This window comes from Telopea speciosissima, unplaced genomic scaffold (assembly GCF_018873765.1).
Source record: "Telopea speciosissima isolate NSW1024214 ecotype Mountain lineage unplaced genomic scaffold, Tspe_v1 Tspe_v1.0094, whole genome shotgun sequence".
NCBI classification, from domain to species: Eukaryota; Viridiplantae; Streptophyta; class Magnoliopsida; order Proteales; family Proteaceae; genus Telopea; species Telopea speciosissima.
In genome coordinates this window covers 1-21,291 of record NW_025317430.1, presented here as the reverse complement: position 1 = coordinate 21,291, position 21,291 = coordinate 1, and the positions used below count along the sequence as shown (strand labels likewise).

The 21,291-nt window shown below is 39.3% G+C and overlaps 1 protein-coding gene across 1 annotated transcript in view; it reads left to right on the top strand.

The window, feature by feature from the left end:
* Positions 1–21,291, top strand: part of LOC122647622 (F-box protein SKIP31) — a 32,468-nt gene extending 11,177 nt beyond the window's left edge. The window contains exons 6-9 of the mRNA XM_043840977.1: positions 843–1,017; positions 1,115–1,234; positions 21,052–21,119; positions 21,226–21,291. Of these exons, the coding sequence (XP_043696912.1) occupies positions 843–1,017; positions 1,115–1,234; positions 21,052–21,119; positions 21,226–21,285 (423 nt within the window). The 3' untranslated portion in view covers positions 21,286–21,291. The remainder of the gene's footprint in view (positions 1–842; positions 1,018–1,114; positions 1,235–21,051; positions 21,120–21,225) is intronic.

The window sequence follows — 21,291 nt, the reverse complement described above, 5'->3', positions numbered from 1 at the left end:
TGTTTAGTGCTTGATGCTCTGATACTTGAGAAGGGCAACTGAAATGATGCTTACTCATCAAGTTGAACACTCGAGGATATCCGAAAACTTGTGACATGATTAAGTACACGCTTTTAGTCAATCACACACATGTTAGTAGTCACCAAACATAATTCAAAATGCAATAGTCCAACAATATATTCCTGAAGAAACACTATTTTTCTTTTTTAGGAATACCATGATACCAAAACTCCTTGTTTTGAACACTTTCATTTTGACATCGTCAGAAAATTTATTTTGTGATAAAAGTTCTGAGGGAACTTTCTATTCTTTCTTCCCTTTTCTTACTTTACAAGATGAAATACATGTGTGTGTGTTTTGTAAATAGTTTTGAGGAAGAATGACTTCCAAAATTTCATTTGACCATAATTTTTCTGGAAAATCAAATTGCTTGTACTGCATTAGCAAGTGGGTATGTGTATTTGCATGCTCTCCCCTTAAATGGGCATCCATGTACCATTCATACATGAGTTTGAAAAATATGTTCAATTTGTGCTGAAGACCTTGGGGAGGTTTGTTGGATTCTGAAATGGCTTAAATCAGAATGAGATCACAAAATTCATAAGTTCATCGAGTTTGAAACCTGTATTCAAAGAAGAGTGATGGATTGTATTCTAGATCAAATTGATTATTGGCATTGGATAGATAGGAAATGCTGGTGGGTCCTAGCATCGGGGCCATGTGTATGGAAGAGGCAGGAAGGGGAGTTATTTATTTCTTCAAATCCTGGGGTGTGTCTGTATCCCTTGATGGCAGTTCTGGAGGCCTTACTGAATCCTGAAATATTGCTTTTACATGTGAAGGTGAATGATGACCACATAATTCTTGACAAAACAGTGGCTGATCAAGTGTCCACGTGGAAAAGCAGTAGAGGCCTGACTGATGAGCTGGTTGCTGGCCATTCTTGTTCTGGAGAGACATGTACATACTACCAAATTGGAGATGTTTTCGTATGTGAGAAGACTGGACGTGTTCATGGTATGAATTGCTTCTCACCGTGTGATCACTAAACTTCTTGATGAGGAATTGGTTTTTTTTTTTGTGTTATTTTTTTAATTTTCTCCCATTTCTGCAGTATGCGATGATACATGCAGAGAAGTTATTCTGGATCCCACCAGTCAACTTTTGGTGTGTACAATTTCTGGGCACTGTTTTGATAGAATGCTTTCACCTGCAGAAATGGAACCAGATGCAGTGAGTAATCTTTCTTCTAACTTACGCATGTTTCTCACTTGATCTTCCTACACTTCTTTTTGTATGTTATGGGTGCATTGCTGCTATGTAGGGCAACTGGACAGACACAATGTGAGGCAGACCCCTAGGTAGTAATTGGGTTGTTCATCTAGGTAAGTCTTGAGAAACATATGCATAAGGCCGGGGATAAAATTTTACTCTTGGACCCTATGATTGAGCTCAACCAACAAATTTGACATACGACTTATCCAAGGATCCTACCTATGCATATAGTTGGAAAGAGGTAGTCAAATGATGCAGATACATAACCAAAATGGGTTTGTTTTATTAGGAATAAGCTTAGTGTTGGGTTCTATACATGTTGGGCTTTTGGTCCATTGAGTTTTTAAAGTAACAGGCTACTTTAGTGGGCTTAATATATGGGTAGTAAGACCGCATACGGGATTTTCTTTATTAGTTAGTTTCTTTTAAGTGTCTTTTGGTTTAGTCTTTTTTTTTTGGTAATCATCTTTTGGTTTAGTCCAATTGAACCATTATTCAATGAAGCTGTCTTTAATTCTTTATTTCATTGTCAGAAGTCCACATCATAGGCATGTTAGGACTTAAAAAGTTTGGCTTTGTCATTGATTCAGTTTCCTAGTCAGTTTGAGTGTCCCTATGCATGAGGCTCCCGCTACTTCAGGGTCTGGGAGGGGCAAATGTAAACAGCCTTAATCCCTGCTTTGCAGTAGAGGTTTTTTCCAAGTTTTGAACCGGCAACCAATAGGTTGCAATAGCGCAACTTAACCGTTGCGCCAAGGCTCGCCCACTAGTTCCTAGTCAGTGTATGTTTCCTAATGAAGTATAAGGCTGGAAAGGAGAATACAATGACTAATGCATTGAGCCGAAAAGTGCCAAGTCTTAATACTTTTCAGCACATGCACTTAGCATAGGTCCGCTACATGATGAGTACGCATCTAACAAAGATTTCGGCGTACTATATGAGGAGTTACAGTGGGGCGGACAGCACCATAAATACTCAGTTCATGATGGGTATTTGTTCTTGGGGGCACGTCTATGCATTCCAAACTCTTCCCTACAAGATCACATCGTACGGGAGTTACATGGGGGAGGTTTGGGAGGTCATTTCAGCAAGGATAAGAGTCACAAGACTATCTTACAAGTTACAAATCAGTATTATTGGCCACTCATTGCAAAAGATGATCATGTAATGAAGAGATGCCGAGTTTGTTAGCTAGCTAGGGAACGAAACAGAATACAGGTCTCTACTCACCATTATCCGTTCCACATGCACTTTGGATAGATATCAATATGGATTTTGTATTTGGGCTTTCTCCTAAAAGAGAACTATATGTATCATTATGGTTGTAGTCGATTGTTTTTTTTTTAAGTTGGCACACTTTTTACCATGTCTCAAGGCCTTCAATGCATCTCATATTGCAAAATTATTCTTCAAGGAAGTTGTGCGACTACATGGGCTGCCGTCGTCTCTGATTGTAACATCAAGTTCATGAGTTACTTCTAATAGACATTGTGGCTGAAAATTAACATAAAGCTACAGTTTTCAACTGCATTCCATCCACAAATTGACGGACAGATTGAGGTAGTGAACTGAAGTTTGGGGAATTTGTTGAGGTGCTTAGTCAAAGATTATGAGAAAACTTGACAAATTTATTCTTGGCATTGCTGAGTTTGCCTACAACAGTTCAGTGAATAGGACAACATAGCATACTACTTTTGAGATATTACTTGGAATTCTGCCAAAGCTACCTATTGATCTTGTTTCACTTCCACCCCAGGCTCAAATTAGTCTTGAGGCTGATAAATTCTTGCTCCACATCATAGAGGTGCATGTAGACGTTCGACAACTTATCGCTCTCAGCAATGATGTTGACAAGGCTACAACTGATTGTCATCGACATTATGTGGAGTTTAAACTGGGAGACATGGTGATGGTTCATGTCAATCCCGAAAGGTTCCAACCTGATGTCAACACTAAGCTCCATCCAAAGAAGATGGGTCCTTACAAGGTGCTGAAATGCATTGGACTAAATGCTTATGTGCTCGAGTTGCCTGCAACTATGACTATAAGCAACATCTTCAATGTAGCTGATTTGCATCTTTATGTGGGACATCACTCAAACGATGGTGATACAGACATTACTAACTCAAGCCACCCTCCACTAATATCATTGAGGAGATTTTGGATGACACCTACAAACCACTCGTCAGGGCACTGGATACCATGCCTTTCTTGTCAAATGGAAGGGTCGTCCACGACATGACATTACTTGGATTCATGCTGATGACTTCAAGAAGCTTAATCCCGACTTGTATGAGCATTAACGTTTTTCACCCATTCGTTGGAAATAATGTTTTCAAGCCGGGGAGAGCTGATGCAGATCTGAAGATATATTCTCGAAGGAAGAAGTGCAAGAGAGGAGGCCAATCTGTGGCCTAATAGATACTTTTTTGTTTGCTGTTTTATATGTTTCTGTCTTGGTTTAGTATAATTGAACCAGGGTTATTATTTGGTTCAATTTAAGCTATTTTAATTTTAATTGTTAAGTTAGAAATGTATAATTGCTTGGGTCCACACCTCTCACATGTATGTGAGGTAGTTGTGTCTTGTAAGCCAAGTTGGCTAGGGGGTTTCCTACTCCCAATCTAACTTTGGGGTGTTGGCTTATTGGCCTATATAATAAAGCAATTTGTGGAGGCTCCACTTTTCCATACTATTTTAAAATTGAAGCTGCTGCTACTATTTGTCTTCTGCAACTAGACAATCTTTCTTGTGTTTGATCAAAGTGAAGGGGTTGGGGTGCGATCCAATCAACGCTTTAGGTGGATTGTCTACTGTTATTGTTCAAGTTCTCATGGTGATTTGCTTGTTTGGAAACCCTATTTGCAGATAATAGCCATTACAAGTAAGCTTTGTTGAGTTTGTTCTTGAATTTTTTGCAACTAGAACCTAACTTTCTAGAAGATCATATGCAAGAGTTTTTTTTCTAGATTAAGCAAACTAGCCATCCGATTGTTCTGAAATGTCTAGCATACAATCATAAACCCTAGAACAGAACTTGATTCAAATTTGAGCTTAGGCTGATGGCTGGATTTCAATAAAATTCTGTTTTCCTTATTCTATCCCTACCTGCATTAAACCTAAACTTAAACCTTCCATATCCCTAACCGAATATGATTTCTTAGACTGAGTAAGCTACTGATATCAGATCACAATATATCTGAGATCAGTGACTTAGTTCCACCTTCTAAACCCTAAACCAATACCTGAAATTACCACTTTACCCTCATTCCTATTACCACTAGGATTGCCTTATTCCTATCCATCTAACCACTCGATTGACCTGAAACTTTCAGTTTAGTTTCCCCTCTACCTCTGATTTTCTGTTATTAGAAATCACCCTAACTTGAACCTATCATTTGAATATTGATCTTGGTTTTGGCCAGTACTACATTACATACTCTTCTCGAAGTCATGCAAATCTATCACCACCTCCATCATCATCGTCGCCGCCATCATCTTCACGAGTAGACGGTGATGGTGTGAGAGTGTGACTGCTGGAATGGAACCAGTCTGGGTCCTCATCATCCAAGCCAGGTGTGGGTTTGAAGCGTCAGGGAGACTGTGAGTGTCTCCGACCCCTATGAAGCCAGATAGATGACCCTACCCCTAGCCTAATCCATCACTGGTTCATCTATATCCCTCATCCACTCTACCAAGGGATCCCCATCACTCCAGCTCGAAAATGTCCGCGCGCTCGATCGGGTCCCTGTTGTTCTCCATACCCATGCGTATGTGCTGCATCTTCAGCCTCATATTGTAGTGCACATACACCAAGTCTGCCAAACGTTAGGAACCCAATCAGTTCCGCCTCTTGGAGTGGATGAGTGAAAACATACTCCAGTTTCACTCACAATCGGAGGCGGAAAATGTTTGGAAGAGCACCTTGATTGCTATCCTCAACTCTTGTGTGTCATTCACATAGAACACCCACCATTCACAGCTGCATTACAGCAAAAAGGCATTTTATTTGCATTTCAGAAGTCTTAATACAGATGCAAATAAGAGAATAAGATAATGAATTGCATCCTAGCATCAAAGTTTGCTCGGCCAACCACTGTGGCGAAGGCTCCAAAACTGCCCAAGGCATTCCTTAAACTCTCGATCTATATCAATTTGAAAAATTGTTAATGTTATTAACCAATACCAGTTGGAGTAATTGCTTATTATGTTCCCAATGAACTACATAATTCATCTCCAAGTTGCAAATAGACTGGATTGTATCACGTGGCTCCAACTTGGCAACAACTTGCTTCATTGCTTCTATTAGATTCGGATTCATCCTCAGTCGGGCTATATTGATACTTGGGGTTTAGATAGTATGCTGCAAACTGACATATAGATATGGACAAGGATTCTTTGAGCCTATAGCGTACTCTACTCCCAAATGCATTCATATTTTATTCTCTCTTTGAAATAAAAAAATAAATAAAATATTCATTCTCTTTGAGCATAGAGTACGCTGTCGGAACAAGGCACTTCTCCATATAGATATTGTTAATGTATAGGAATATATTCTACAGATTATAAAATGCATTGTTAATTAGTTACATAAAAAAATATCCACCAGTCTTAGGATGCATAAGTTGAAGCTCCCTGTGATCCATGGTTATCTTTAGGGCTTGCTGCCACGTTGCATCGAATTGTGCGCATTATCCTTCATCATGTCCACGACAACATAAAAGTGTGGCATGGTGGGCTTGAAAGCAGAGTCCACCAACCTCAACACTTTGACCACAGGGTCCAAAACTTTTACCACCTTATTCAGGTGGTGCCAAAATTCCTCAGACGAAGTGGTAGCTTGTGCTGCACTACCACCTGCAAACCCGATTCCCTCCGCACAAACTACTCCTTTGATCCAAACATAGATTTGAGTCCAACCTTCTTCGCCTCAAAGCTCTTCAATACAATGTAGTTTGTGGTGAATCAAGTGAGGCCATGATTGACCAAGTCCCCCTCACACATTTCTCTCAGAAGGTTCAATGCAAATCTTATGATGGTAGACAAAGGTGCTCACCTATCTCACTGTCTCAACCATACTCGACACCGATTTTATCTTCCCTATGTCCTTCAGCATGAGGTCAATGCAATGAGTTGCACAAGAGGTCTAGAAGAGTTAGTACTTACTATTATTCATTAACTTTTGAGTTTTGACCGGCATTCTTGAAGTTGCTTTCGTTGTCTGTCACAAATTGGACAACGTTCTCCACTTCCACCTCCTTCAGCAACTTATGAATGTATTTTGCATACTTTTCACCTTGGATGCATCCATGGATTTTAGGAATACTGTCCTCCTGTCACAGTAAACCATAAAGTTGATGATGAACTTTCTCGTGGGCCCAGTCTAACCATCACACATGATCGTCACCTCGTAGCTCTTCCACAACCCTTTCAGGTCGTTTATATGCTTCTTAAACTCTTGTTTCTGTTGGGGCAAATACACATTCATCACCTTGTATGCGATGGGCCCTTTGACCCTTGGGCCTGCCTCAACAACCATATCTAGCATCAATTGATAAGAGGGCCCCATAGTGGCGTGTGCTTGGGATATTGTTGAATAACCAACACTTAAAAACAACATCCCCAACCATCCCCTTCATATCACTCTACATGTGTTTCAATTTAGCCTGCTTGTGACCTTTCCCCCTATAGATGCTGGGATTTTGCTTTAGTATGGGGTCCTGTCGTGGTGGTACTAGAGGTGGAGCTGCCCTCGTACTTTGTGATCTCCTTAGAGGCAACTCAACCTGCCTTCTCCCCTATGGCTGTGGCTTTGCAGATCCACCACCACTACCTCCTGCTTTAGACAGATCAGCTCCTCCTCCAAAACTGTCTTTGTCTATCCTGCTCCTGAAAAGTGACTCTGCTCCTTGCTGTGCCTGCCGAAATTCCCTAGCCTTTGCCTTTGGTTGCAAATCATTAGGCACACACATAGGATCATCATCATCATCACTGCCATTACCATCCCTTGGCTGGGTGGCTAGAACTGCCTCCTTAAATTCCACCCTCGCCATCTCCTTATCTGCCTTCCTCCGAGCCCCTCCCCTCATGTGTGCAGCTATGGCTCTAGAAATCTCCACAAGAACTATAGGTTATGTGGCATTCCCAGCCAAATGTTGTTTCAGTTTTGTGGTTCCTCCTTCCCATGATCCGCTTTCCACAATAATTACACTTGTTTTTTCCTTGTCACAATCAATTGGCACTCCATGCTTCATGCTATGTCTTCCGTCTTCATCTCCTCGCCGTGCCATTATCTCACTGTTGTATTGTTGCATGAAGAAAACAAGCTATTATTAATTGAAGCACATCAACTGAGATCACTAATACAACTATGTAGCTACTTATTCCCCTAACCCTTAAATTTTTTTCTTAATTGAAATTAAAATTTTTTTTTCGAAAAAATATTGGCCTAATACAACAAAAGCAAATATGTTACAATATAATAAGCCTCAAATGTGCTTCCACACATGCTGAAATTACTTTCATAATTTTCTTTGTTTTTCAAACCAAAACAGAATATTTTTTCTTAATTTTTTTTCCTTTTTTAGTTTTTAAAATATTTTCATAATTTTGAAAATAAAAAACATTTACCAGCAAAAAAAAAATTCTGACTCCATGAGGCCGTAGATCGGCCAACGGTAACCTATATATAATTGAGCCCCCATCAAGTTTATAATAATCCCAACTTGTCAAAATTTTGTTGTAGGAAAATTCATTTTTGAAACCAGAAAAATAAAAATCATTTTTGGGAAAAGTTCATTACTTAGAACTGTTGAATGTGGCCAAATCTTGACCAATATGTAGCAACCGATCTCTTTGGAGTGATGTGGCAATCCCCAACAGTGTATCCCATCAGTTTGCTGAGGTGATGTGGCAAAAATTCAAGCGAAGGAGGTGATGCAGTTGTGCTAGCCTGGCTAGACAAACGTGAGCCACTTTGGAGGCCTAAACCAAGTACCGGTCAAAAAACCAGTTGTTTTGGTCTGGCAAGGGTTGGTAGATTACATAGGAGATTTGTTTCCATTTAATTAATTCTCTTTGTTGTAGAAGGTTGGGTAGACTACGTAGGATTTCCTTGGTACTTTCTGTGCTTTAGTCATTGCTTACTCTGGTTAGTTTCCTCTTTTAGTTGGTTTCCATTTTTGCTAGGTTTCTATTTTGATGTAATGCAGTTTTTTTGTTGTTTTTTTTTAATATTCATGTAATACGTAGAGTGAATTCAGATTTGAAGATTAGAAAGAATGAATTGAGTTCTCCCCCCCCCCCCCCCGGTCTTTTTCTTATGTGAACCCTTCTCTCCCCCTGCAACTCTGATTTTCCCAGACTTTCCCTCTCTTCCTAACTGGCCCTCCACCAACTTGGTATCAGAGCCGAAGGATCCATCATCCTTCCCCATCAATCTCTTTCCCTCCCTTCACATCTTCTTCCCTTACTGCCGCAACCTTTCTGACACCCTCCTTTTCATACCCACAGCAATTATCTCTTTTTTTCTTCTACCATCAAAACCTAACCCATCTCCTTCCCACAACAACTCCCACTGAAACCCACAGCAAACCGCTTCGATTTTCATTGAAAATCACCCCATCCCTTTTGGAAAAAAATCAAAATAAATAATCACTGTCGATTCCCAGCAACAACTCTCCCCACCACCTTCTTCCATCTCCCCCCTCCTTTGAATCGATCTCCCTTTTCCACCTTCTTGGTTCTGCTAAAACCGAAAAAAAAAGAAAAAAAGAAAAAGAAGAAATAGTGAAGAAAGAGAAGAAAGAGCGAGAGTCAGAGTGGACAGAACCAAAATAAAAAAAGAGAGAAAAAAAGAAGAGAAGAGGGAGAGACAGAGACATGAGTTGCAAACCATACCTGCTTTCAGAAGACACCATCGCTGTTGTTCCCACTCGTCTGTGCCCAAGTTGAAGTCGAACTCAAATTTCATTCGCAGCCACTTGTTCGAACATGACCTCCATCTACCGCCGGTGATCAGAAGTCAGGTTCTTGGTTGATATTGAACTCCGCTGGCTATCCATCCTCCTCCATCGCAATTTTCTCGCTGGTTTCCCTTTGTGCGTAGAAGACTCCAAGTTGAAGTCGGTAACCCATAACACTCTTTTTCACTCTCCACACATCATCTCTTTATCTTTTTCTTTATTTATTTTTTTCCCTCTTACCCAAATTGCCCCACAGTTTTATATTTATTCTGTTTTATCCTTTTTTTTCACCCACTTCCCAGTTTGCCCTTTACCTTGTACGTGATACTCCATCCCCTTGTCTATTAGTTGCACTTCCCATAATTACAGTTGATGTAGATCCAGGCCTCCTCGAGTTGAAGAAACCACCCTAGGCATAGGGTCATAGTAGGAGCCGTGGAATAATTCTATACTTAGTTTTATTTTTAAGTTTTTAATTGAACCGGTTCAAATTGATTGCACCCAATAGGTTCAATTTAAGTTGGTCTAATTTAAGTGAAGTGTCTTTTATTTTAAGTTATTAGGGTAGATAGGTCTTTTAACCCCTTTAAATTTTTAAGTTATTTAATTAGGTCCACCCCTCCACGATTTAGTGAGGGAGTGTTTTTTTTAGATTAGGATTTGGCCTATTGCTTTCTATTATTAATATAGAAATTGTGGGAGGCTCCCCCACAGTTTAGTTTTGAAAAAAAGGTTTGTTTTGCTGCTGTTATTGAGCTCTATATGAGTTTGCCTTGTGAGTAACATCAAGGTGAAGGGTTGGTGGATCTCCAGTGACTCCTTGCATCTTGTAGATCGGGAGGTTCGTCCTCAAAACTGTCTTCAAGGTTGCTGCCATTGAAGATCTCCTTAAAACAGTAAGTTATTTACTGTTTCAGCATTCCCCATCTTTCTCTTAATCCTCCCACCTAACCCTAATCAATCCCCATAGAACCTAAATCTTCTAAAATCTGTCTAGCCTTAACCTTCCACTCACATCCATTCAAACTTCAACCGCAGGTCCACTACAGCCTCTCCTCCACTTGACCTAACCTACAACCCCAACTGTCCATTAAAAACCCCTAATCCACTCATTCCCACTTAACCCAAAAAAACCCTAAAGCACAGAATTCATACTTCCAGCCATCCATTCCTCATCAAACTTCAATCGAGTCTTCCCCTCACTGTTTAGGAAACTCGATCCCTAGCCCAGCCCCAAAACTCCACTCTAAACTCTAATTTCAACCTAAGTTCTAAAACCCAAAACCCGAAACCCTAACCCTAATTTCTGAAAATTTTAAATTTTGTTCAAACCTTGTTTAAACCTACACTATTAACTTCTCCCAGATCTGCCCATTAAAACCATATTAGATTTAACCCCATTCACATAAACCTAACCCTAGATTTGACCTTAAATACCCCAATCCGTCCCAATCGGCCAGCACCTTTGTGAGGGTCTAATCTACCTGGCTCCTAGTAGGTCTTCTACCTATCTGGGACTACAGTAATAGTTCTACCATTATTGTCATAAACTTCTCATTATTTACTGTTTTGCCATCACCCTTTGTCTTTGAGTATTCTCTTGCTAATAATAACCATGGTAGCCAATATTGAGGTTCGCTATTTGGGGATTCGTCCACCCCACCCCACCACCACCACCACCACCACCACCACCACCACGATCATATTGGGCTGGATGATATGAAGATGGAGTGGACAAAGCAGCAAGGTTGGATGTCATTGATTTTTATGGAGACCACAACCCGGAGCAATATTTTGATTGGGGTCCATAGTTTGGAAATTTTCTTCAGATGATACAACTTGACAAAGGCCAGGAAATTAATATTTGATAAGGGCAAGTTAAAAGGCACGATTTGGGTCTGGTGGATCAAACACCAACAATAGAATCAGACTTGAGGTCTTGGCCAAGTTACTACATGGGCTGAGATGCAAAATGCAATGGACCGGGATTCCAACTGGCCGATTACAAGCAACGTCTACGCCTCAAATTTGTGCAGTTGAGATAGGACAGTATGTCGGTTGAGGAGTACGTGGCCAAGTTCTATTATTTAGCCACTCGTTCTGAGTTTCAGTGGGCGAAGAAGTCTTAGTGCACAATTTCACAACGGCTTGCATCCTCAAATCTGTGCCGCATTTGCCGCTAGTAGACTGCCTACTATGGAGGAAGCAGTCCAGATGGCATATCAGGTTGAGCAAAATTTGAGGAAACCTTATATTGGAGGAGTTTTACTTACACACATTCTAGAGGTGATAGCTTTCGACCACAACAGTCTTCTTCTTAGGAGAAGTCAGTTTCGGTGAGCAAACCACAGACTAGTGATTCTTCTATGGCACCTACACGACCGGTTCGTCCTTACTCCCCACCTAGGCGAGGTTCAGACAGACCTTATTCTCCACCACGACGTGGATATGATAGAAATTCAGTGATGCCTATTCAGTGCTTCACGTGCAAGGGGTACGAACATATGATTGCTCAGTGTCCTAACCGGTTGGTAGCTTACATTGACAAGGACAACTTCGTACCATTTGAAACGTAGGAGCAACAGACAACAGGGACAGTTAATCTGGTGGTTGAGCGTGAGTGTGAGCCTAGTGAGATTGATTGCGATAATAGTGATGACAAGCATCAATATTGCTATGATATGTGCCTCTTCTTGGTTACACAGAAGGTTTCTGATGAGGAAGATAAAGATTGGCGTCGTAACAGTATTTTTCAGATCAGGGTGCAATGCAATGACGACTTGTGTACTATGGTAATTGACCCAAGTAGTTGCACCAATGTTGCTGCTGAAGATGTAGTTCGCAAGTTGGGTTTGAAGACGAAACCTCATCCGAATCCCTATAAGGTTGCGTGGGTGAACAACAGAAATCTCAAGGTTAATGAAAGGTGTTTGCTCACGTATTTCATTGGTGGATTGATTGATCGGGTGTAGTGTGATGTCCTCCCTTTGAAAGTCTGCCACATTCTTTTGGGACACCCTTGGTTGTATGACAAGAAAGCCAAGCACTGCGGTAATGAGAATACATATTCCTTTCAACATAGTGGACTTGAGATGAAATGCCTCCCAGCAAAAGATCTTCCATCTATGAAACTCAAGAAGACAGCTGGTACATTTCTCTTACGGTGAGTTGACTCAGACAGCATTCTTGGGCCTCATCCAAACTCGACGGAGTCGAGTTCTTTTCAGAGGAGGAGAGCTGATGCAGTTGCTCTAGCCTGGCTAGACAAACATGAACCACTTTGGAGGCCTAAACCAAGAAACCCTCTTAAACCAGTTTTCTGGTCTGGAAGGGCTTGGTAGATTACATAGGAGATTTATTTCCATTTAGCTAATTCTCTTTGTTTTAAAAGGTTGGGTAGACTACGTAGAATTTCCTTGGTGGTTTTTCTGCTTGAGTCTTTGCTTACTTTGGTTAGTTTCCTCTTTTAGTTGGTTTCCATTTTTGCTAGGTTTCTATTTTGATGTAATGGAGTTTCTTTATATTCATGTAATACGTAGAGTGAACTCAGATTTCAAGATTAGAAAGAATGAATTTAGTATTTCGGTTTGAGAAGCCTGTGTGGCTGTGCATGTGCGATTCTTCCCCCCCCCCCCCCCTTCTCTCTTATGTGAACCCTTCTCTCCCCCTGCAACTCTGATTTTCCCAGACTCCCCCTCTCTTCCTAACCAGCCCTCCACCAGGAGGTGTTTTCTCCTTCTCCTAGGAGAAACTGGCGAAATAGTCGAGTTTTGGTCAAAATAAGAATGAAGTATTTAAGTGACTTAAAATGTGTCGTTTGGCTGTGTTGGAATATGTAATCCAGAATACCGTGGGGGTATTCTGGTCCTTTTGGGATTAGTTTATTTATTATGTTATTCGTTTATGTCGGCTATGTGGGTTTTAGTCCCACATCGCCTTGTTTAGTCTATTTGTAATTTCCCCTCTATTATAAATAGAGGGGCTTAGCTATCAATTAATTCATTCAAGTATTTTACAACTTCCATCTTCTCTTCTCTCTTTTCTTCTCTCTAGAATTACTGGTTACAGATCCTAGGTTTTTTACATGGTATCAGAGCACTAACCAGTTGCCGGTTTGAGAGTCGTTTTTAGGTTTCCAGCTTTTGTATGGGTTTCATATACTGAAGATGAGTATTTGATGAAAATCAATCATTACCACTCATGCTTATGCTTTTGCGTCCATTACTCTATCGATTTCTAGTTGCTGCTATCATCAAAGATGGATTTGGTTTCGAAAGGTGGTTTCCTTCCGATAAGTCGAAAGGATTGCCCCCAAAGAACAAGGGGTTCTTCTACCGCCTTGCAATTTTCTAGACGAGGGAAGATTATTTGCTGTTGTGTCGAATCTGCTGTGGAAGATTTCTGGGTCTTTTCTACTGCTGGTACCGCTATCATTACTACTGGTTGATAAAAATCCTGTGGTTGCTATCTTGCGATTCCAAATACCAGAAGTGAATCGAACTCCATCAATTTATCTGTTGCTATTTTGTTCGAATCTCTGTTGCTGGTATCATACTTGTCTATCGTTGCAATCGATTCTGCTACTGGTTGGTTTGTGCTCCATCGATATTTATTTGCTGTTCTATTCCGCTGCTGCTATCGCAAGTTGCGATCTATTTGCTGTTTCGATTGCTGCTGTTTTCCTTGGATGTCAAACCCTAGTCAATTTCTGGTTTTTATGTAGCAACATTGTGGTTTGGGTTGCTGCCTGAATCGATACCCTGCTTGTTCGATCTCAGAAGAAGCTTGATATATTGTGGATTTGCTGCTTGCGATTTGCTACTGGTTGTCTTTCCGCAATCAAAGTCGAAGGTTACCGCTGGTTGTATGGTCTTGATTTCTGGATACATGGGATCGTTTGCTTCTTCTTGATTTGCTGCTCTTTTGATTCTTCCAGGTTTGCCGTATTCTGTTGGGACTGTTCCCCTGGTTTCCCTTGGTTATCGGATGAGTAGTTGCCGTCCCATTCTTCTAGCTGGTTGCGTGACTGTCCATGGGTTGAAGACAATCATGTTATTTGTTTTTAGTTTCCCTTTTATTTAGTTACCATAAATACCCCTATCCTTGCCTTTTATTCCCCCATGTCCCTTACCTCAACTTTGCTTCCAAGTATACCCATGGTCAATAATTATTAACCCCTTTCATATCCTTAGTTCTTTGTCTTACCTAGTAACCCTTGAAAATTCTGGTTATTTTCCAAATAGCCACTCTCCATAGCCATTATTTTACCAATTGCGTCCCATTGCTTTTTGTTTACCAAAACCCCTTACTAAATTCTGGTTATTTACGGAACTGCCATTATCTTTTAATACATTCCCCTATTTGACTACCCAATTGACCCTTGAAAATTCTGGTTTATTACTAATTTGCCCTTTGGCTTGGTTGGTATTTAAAAATGGATTTCCACCGAATTACAGCCATGCCATCCTTTTTTTATTCCAACACCGTTCCCTTTCAATAATTCTAATTCCCTTCATATCCCATACCTTTGGCATATACCCATAACCACTTTGGACGATAATGGTATTCTCTAATTTGCCATTTCTTCCTTTTTCATTACCCTTAGCACCTCTTGGAAAATTTTAGAATATTATGTTTTTGCCCTATCTCTTACATCATCTGTGTTATGTCCACGTGTACTACACGTGAGGGGGGGGATTATATACAATACACCTGCAGACATTGCAGAACGCAGAACATGCAGGAACATTGGTGCAAAACGCAGAACATGCAGGAATATTGGTGCAAAACATAGAAGATCAGTTTTCTCCACCATTGCTATTGGGTATCCTTTGTTATTGGGTTGAGTTTGCCGTAGGGGGGAGATTGAAGTATTGAAGAGTATTGAAGATATTTGGTTGTTGCCTATTTGAGGATTTTCAGTTGGGTTGGGGAGATTGAAGTATTGAAGAGTATTGAAGATATTTGGTTGTTGTCTATTTGAGGATTTTCAGTTGGGTTGATACGGTATTTTTTCCGTTTCTTGATTCAGTTTGTTTTTCGCTGCTTACTGCTCTAGTTATTTCCCTTCAAGATTCTATGTCACTATGACAACCAGAGATTTATCACTGGATAGCTATTGAAGGTCGTTGAAAGCTACCTTTTTTGGAAGACATTCCAGTCCCGGTTTCCTGATCATGTCTGTCCAAGTTTTGAAAATCTAATTTTTCAAGTTCTTGAAGGTTTATTTGGGAGCTGCATTCATATGGCAAACTGGATTCTGCTGCAACTTAGTTTTTTTTCCATTTTGTTCAAGTTGGGCATTAGTACCTTTTATGCGCCAACTTGAGGGGGAGTGTTAGCATTATTATGGAGTTCTTTTTTTTATTTAGTTCAAGCTGGATTTTCCTTCTTCTCTTATTTGTACAATCCAGCTTGAGGGGGAGTGTTGGAATATGTAATCCAGAATACCGTGGGGGTATTCTGGTCCTTTTGGGATTAGTTTATTTATTATGTTATTAATTTATGTCGGCTATGTGGGTTTTAGTCCCACATCGCCTTGTTTAGTCTATTTGTAATTTCCCCTCTATTATAAATAGAGGGGCTTAGCTATCAATTAATTCATTCAAGTATTTTACAACTTCCATCTTCTCTTCTCTCTTTTCTTCTCTCTAGAGTTACTGGTTACAGATCCTAGGTTTTCTACAGGCTAAAAAGACACGAAACAGTCCGAAATTTCACCGAAACAATGCATCGCCTATCATTTCGTCTCAGCAAGGTTGAAATTACTTAAAAAAGCATTTCACAGAGATTTAGAACTATGCTGGATATTAGGTCAGTTCTGTCTTCTTGTTCATTCTATTTCAGTTTCTATTTTCTGTTTTAAGTTAATCGATTGCTGCCCAGTTCCTTCTGTTCAATTCTTCTTTAGTTTCTGCCTGAGTTCTGTTTCTACTTTCTATTCCCTGGTTTCAAATGCTGATTTTGCCACTGATTGCATAGAGTCCTAGTGCAAGCAAGCTTTTTGAATTTCTTAGCTTAATTTCTAATTTCTGATTTCAGTTATTGTTGATGCTTCTATTACTGACATTCATTCATTCCTAATTTCTCCAATACATCTATTTAAAGTGCTTATTTTTCTGAGATCAAATTATGGTTATGTTAGTCCTGTTCTTGAGTGTCCTATCGTCAGTAGGAATTTCGCTAATGTCAGAATCTAACCATCGTATTAAGCTGAAATCTTAATATTCTATTCTTGCCAATTAAACAAGCCTTGAACAGAATCTGGATCCTGTATGACATTGATCTTGTGATGTTGGATTTTTCTTGAATCTGGAAATTTATCCTATACTGCGATCCTGGCTTTTCATTGGTTTCTGAAACCTATCCATTAGGTGAGTAAAACCACATCAATTAGTATTTGGGCCAAACCCTTATCATGGATAGGCAATTGATCAATCATGTGATTAATTGGGTGGAAGGATTACAAAATTACTTCGCAGAGAGTACGAAAAGGCTTTCAGAAGGGGAACGAGAAATTGACGCACAGTACACTCAGAGAATGCGAGAAGTCGAAGAAAAGTTTCAGCCAATCCTACAGAAGCAGTAAGAAGATCCGGCAGTTGAATAAGAGGTGGATCAACAATTGGAGACTCGTCCAATGGACAACAAAGAAGAAGACTTGATCAGATACTGTGATTGAAGATGTGAACGATGATTTAATTGAGATTGATGAAATTCAAGGACAGATTCCAGTTGAGGAGACTTGATGTGACATTGTTCCTATGATAGAACATCTTCACAGGCAGGATGCAGTCGAAGATTGCATTGCTAAAAAAAATTTCTGTAAGGTCCCCACACAGATTGAAAACTTGGATTTCATTCTCCCCAGCAATTCTTCAACAACGTGCATCTAATATGATTTATTTTGTGTTATTCAAGAGAAGCATTGGATTGCCGAGTCAAGGTGACTGATCGTCTATGCCACTTGAGTGTGATGATTCTCCCTTGCAATAAAATTCAAGGACGAGTTTTTTTCCATCATTGGGGGAATTGAAGTAGTTAAGACTATCCAATTGGGTCTTAGAAGACTTCATTTTGGCCCATGGATGGGTTTTATGGCCCTTGGGCTTTTTTACTTTTGGGTTTCTTGATCTAATGGGCTTCTTTTATAATAAGCTCATATTTAGGGTCTTAATTCTGTACGCGGCATTAAGTATATGAATAAGATTGTGTGGGTCTTATGTGTTGTTAAGTAGTTTAGTTTAGTTTAGAAAAAGTCATTTTTAGTTAAGTATTTTATGTATTATTGTTAGTTAGTAGTTTATCTTTTGAAGTCTTCTATAACAAGTATTTGGTCAGCTTAAGTTAATTTTGTTTAAGTAATTTGAAGGGACAGTTGTTTATTTGATTTAGGAGTTCTAAAGCCGATATATTTGGTCTTTTTGAGTAGGGCCATAATTGCATGCTAATTTTAGTAAATGGATTGATTTGATTTTTGAATATTGGTTGATACCAATTTGGTGTTTTCTTTCTCCTCGTGATTTTTCTTATTCTCTCTCTCTTAAGATCTCCCATCTCCTCCCCCCCCCCCTCCCCGCGCCCATTTCTTATGCTATTCTAGTTGCAAGTTTCTTTTCTTATCCTACTCTTCTTATCTTCTTCTGATTATTATCTTAAACATCTATTGGGTATCAGGTCAGTTCTGTCTTCCTGTGCATTCCATTAAATTTCCCATTTTCTGTTTTAAGTTAATTGATTGCTGCCCAGTTCCTTCTGTTTCAATTCTTCTCTGTTTTTTGGTCTGAGTTTCTATCTTGAATTCTATTTCTATTGGGTATCAGGTCAGTTCTGTCTTCCTGTGCATTCCATTAAATTTTCCATTTTTTGTTTTCAGTTAATTGATTGCTGCCCAGTTCTTTCTGTTTCAAAATATATATATATATTTTTGCTCTGAGTTTCTATCTTGAATTCTATTTCTATTCTCTGGTTTCAAATTCTGATTTTGCCATCGATTGCATACAGTCCTAGTGCTATTGAATTTCTGAGCTTAATTTATAATCTTTGATTTTAGTTATTGTTGAGGCCTCTATTACTGATATTCCCGATATCTGATTTCTCCAATACATCTATTTAAAGTGCCTATTTTTCTGAGCTCAAATTCTGGTTCTGTAATCCTGTTCACGAGTGTCCTATCCTCGGCGGGAATTTTTCAGATGTCACAATCTAATCATCGGATTGAATTGGAATTTTAATATTCTATTCTCCCCAATTAAATAAGCCTTCGAACAGACTTTGGATCCTATATTCCTATCTGACATTGATCTTTTGATATTGGATTTTTGTTGAATCTGGAAATTTCTCCTAGGCTGTGGTCCTGGATTTCTACTGGTTTCTGAAACTTATCCACTAGGTGACCAGATAATGTAATACTGAATTAAAGAGTCAACAGTACCAAAACAGAATTGGAAACAGAGAAATAAGATTCCAGATTAGGGAGAAAACTTATCTAACAGATTAACAGAATCAGGCCAATAGATGGACCTGAAAAGCACGTTCTCTTCTTAGGGAGGATGACCTTTGCTGAAAGTTTCAGCATGGTCCAGTGGTTGGATCTGGAACTATAGGGGTATCCTAATAAGACTAAGATAGGGGCAGATCTGTCAAACTAGAAGTCTGATTGAGGAACAGACTGTAGATTAGTTAACAGAATATCAGTATGCAATTTTAATTTCAGTTTAAACAAACCAGCAGATAGGTAAAATCGATTTCAGGTTCAAGTCCCTTAAGATGCAATCCTACTTGAAATAGGACTATCAAATACTTAATGGAATCTGAAATTGAAGACTGAATATGATAGAGAACAAATTTCAATTGAAGAATTCTATCAACAAATTTCAAATCAACATCATAGAAATATCAAAATCTAACAATCCTAGTAAAAGTAGGATTGCTTTAATTAGCCAATAGATTCAGGAATTTAGAACAGATTTTGACAGAAGGCAATATCAATTGATGATTACTGAAAACAGAATCTGAATCAGGTATGTAACTCACCTTCAAATCAGCAGTCCTAGTGGTGATAGGACTGAGGTATCATAGGCAATAGCAATGGCAGAATTGCAGATCAGTAAGCAAGTCAAATCCAGTCTAATAACAATGCTGGACCCCTTCACAAACTTGTATAGAAGGCTTGAAAACAGACTCAAACACAAAAAAAGAAAAGCTTAACCCAATCCTTAACTAATTAGGAAACTGAATTAGGAAAGGAAAGTGACTCAAAATAGGGCTGGACTTGTAGAATCCTAATCCAGCCTAATAACAATTAAAATGAAGAAATTAGTCACTTAACTAATCCCGTATGCCTAGCCTCTGCCCATATTATAGGCCCATTATAAAGAAAACCCATTGGACTAAAGGCCCAACACATATATAACCCAATCCAAGGCTTATTTCTAATAATATAAAGCCTATTTAGGTGATTTAGGTGCAACATGGAAATTCCGACATCACCTGCCACATGGCTTAAATTGGATGGACCATTGTGCCATGCCTGGAACGAAAGTTGTGCCACCTTTTTTCCTTAAATCCATTAGGGACAGTGGCAAAAATTGAGGCTAGATTGACATATTTCTTGCATCACCATCTACTCTTGACAAGCTTTATTGGACGTAGGAATTATGATGGGGCAGTGTACTTGAAAATCAGCAATAAAAAGGGGTAGTTATTGGTGTGACAAGGATTTGTGGCATTTCCATAAATCACAGGATAGATCTGAGCCATTCATTTTCATATTTCTTTCCTATCTAAACTGCCTGTTCTTACTCAAAGTTGGGAGAGTACATAGTAAGGGCTTGATTACTGGTACACATGCATGGACATACATGGGATGCATGCCAGTACATGGGAGGGTATTTGATTCAATTAAAGGTTAGAATGGACACATCATCTTTCCACGTGCCAGAATAGGTGTCTTGGATGTTTACAAAAGTAACAGACCGTTGTGACAATAATATTTTGCCTAAAAAAATTGTTTGAGAACTGATATAATACAAACAAAAATTCCCCTATTCAAATGGGTCCCGAATTTATTAAAGGGATGAAATAGCCATATCATCTGTGGGGGTTCAAATCAAGGCCTATAAAGCTAAACTTGGCACAGATTTTGGTGGTAGAGGGGAGGGGCTGTGAATTCTTGTGAATCCACATGGTCGTCTTCTATTTTTTTCTGCAGAAGTTAGCACATACTTGCTACTATTCTACATCTGGTTTGGTTTCTTCTGAAATCTCTTGAATTAATGCCATGATTACTCTAGCTCTATTGATATGTTCTAAGTAGGATTTACCTTCCTTCCCCTCATCTCTCTCTCATTAATATATTTTTTGGTGCAATACTTTCTTATCCATGTTAAAAACTCTAGCCCAATTAGACCTATGTTAATTTAACCAGTGTCCTACACCCTCCACCCATCAATCAGCTTTCAAATCTTTTCCATAGCTTATTTCTCTAACCAACTTCCTCCATCTGTTACATGTTCATCAAACTCTGAATATAAACCAGTAAGCCATGGTTGTCTTGCATCAAAGGAACCTTCAGAGCCCGATGTCTGATCAAATGCCTTCCTTTATTTTTTATGGGCATGGGTTGCTTGGTAATGTTTGAAGTTCATTCATTAGTTTTGCGGATCTGATACATCCTTTATCTCACTTGTTGAACAAAGGAGAAACAAATTAGTTCCTCAATGTTGATTAGAATGCCCATCAGTGAAGTGCAAAATATCTATTAGTTGTATGAGTGCATTCTGTCTTGATTCTTTCCCCTGGTCCTTCAAAAATCCAGGAACAGCAACAGGGTGGTGTTACTGATGAAGCAGAACCGTTCATGGGATCTGGCCGATTTGGTAATTACTTGAATTGTTTATTTTATTTTTTCAGTTTCATGTATTTATCTCTTGTTCCATTCCCCTTACTGACCCCTTCTCTCTTGGTTGTATGTTTATTGGACAGCACGCGCTTATCTGTTGGGTTATAACTGTGATGATGAGAGGGAGCTTGAAAGAGCACTGAGGTTTT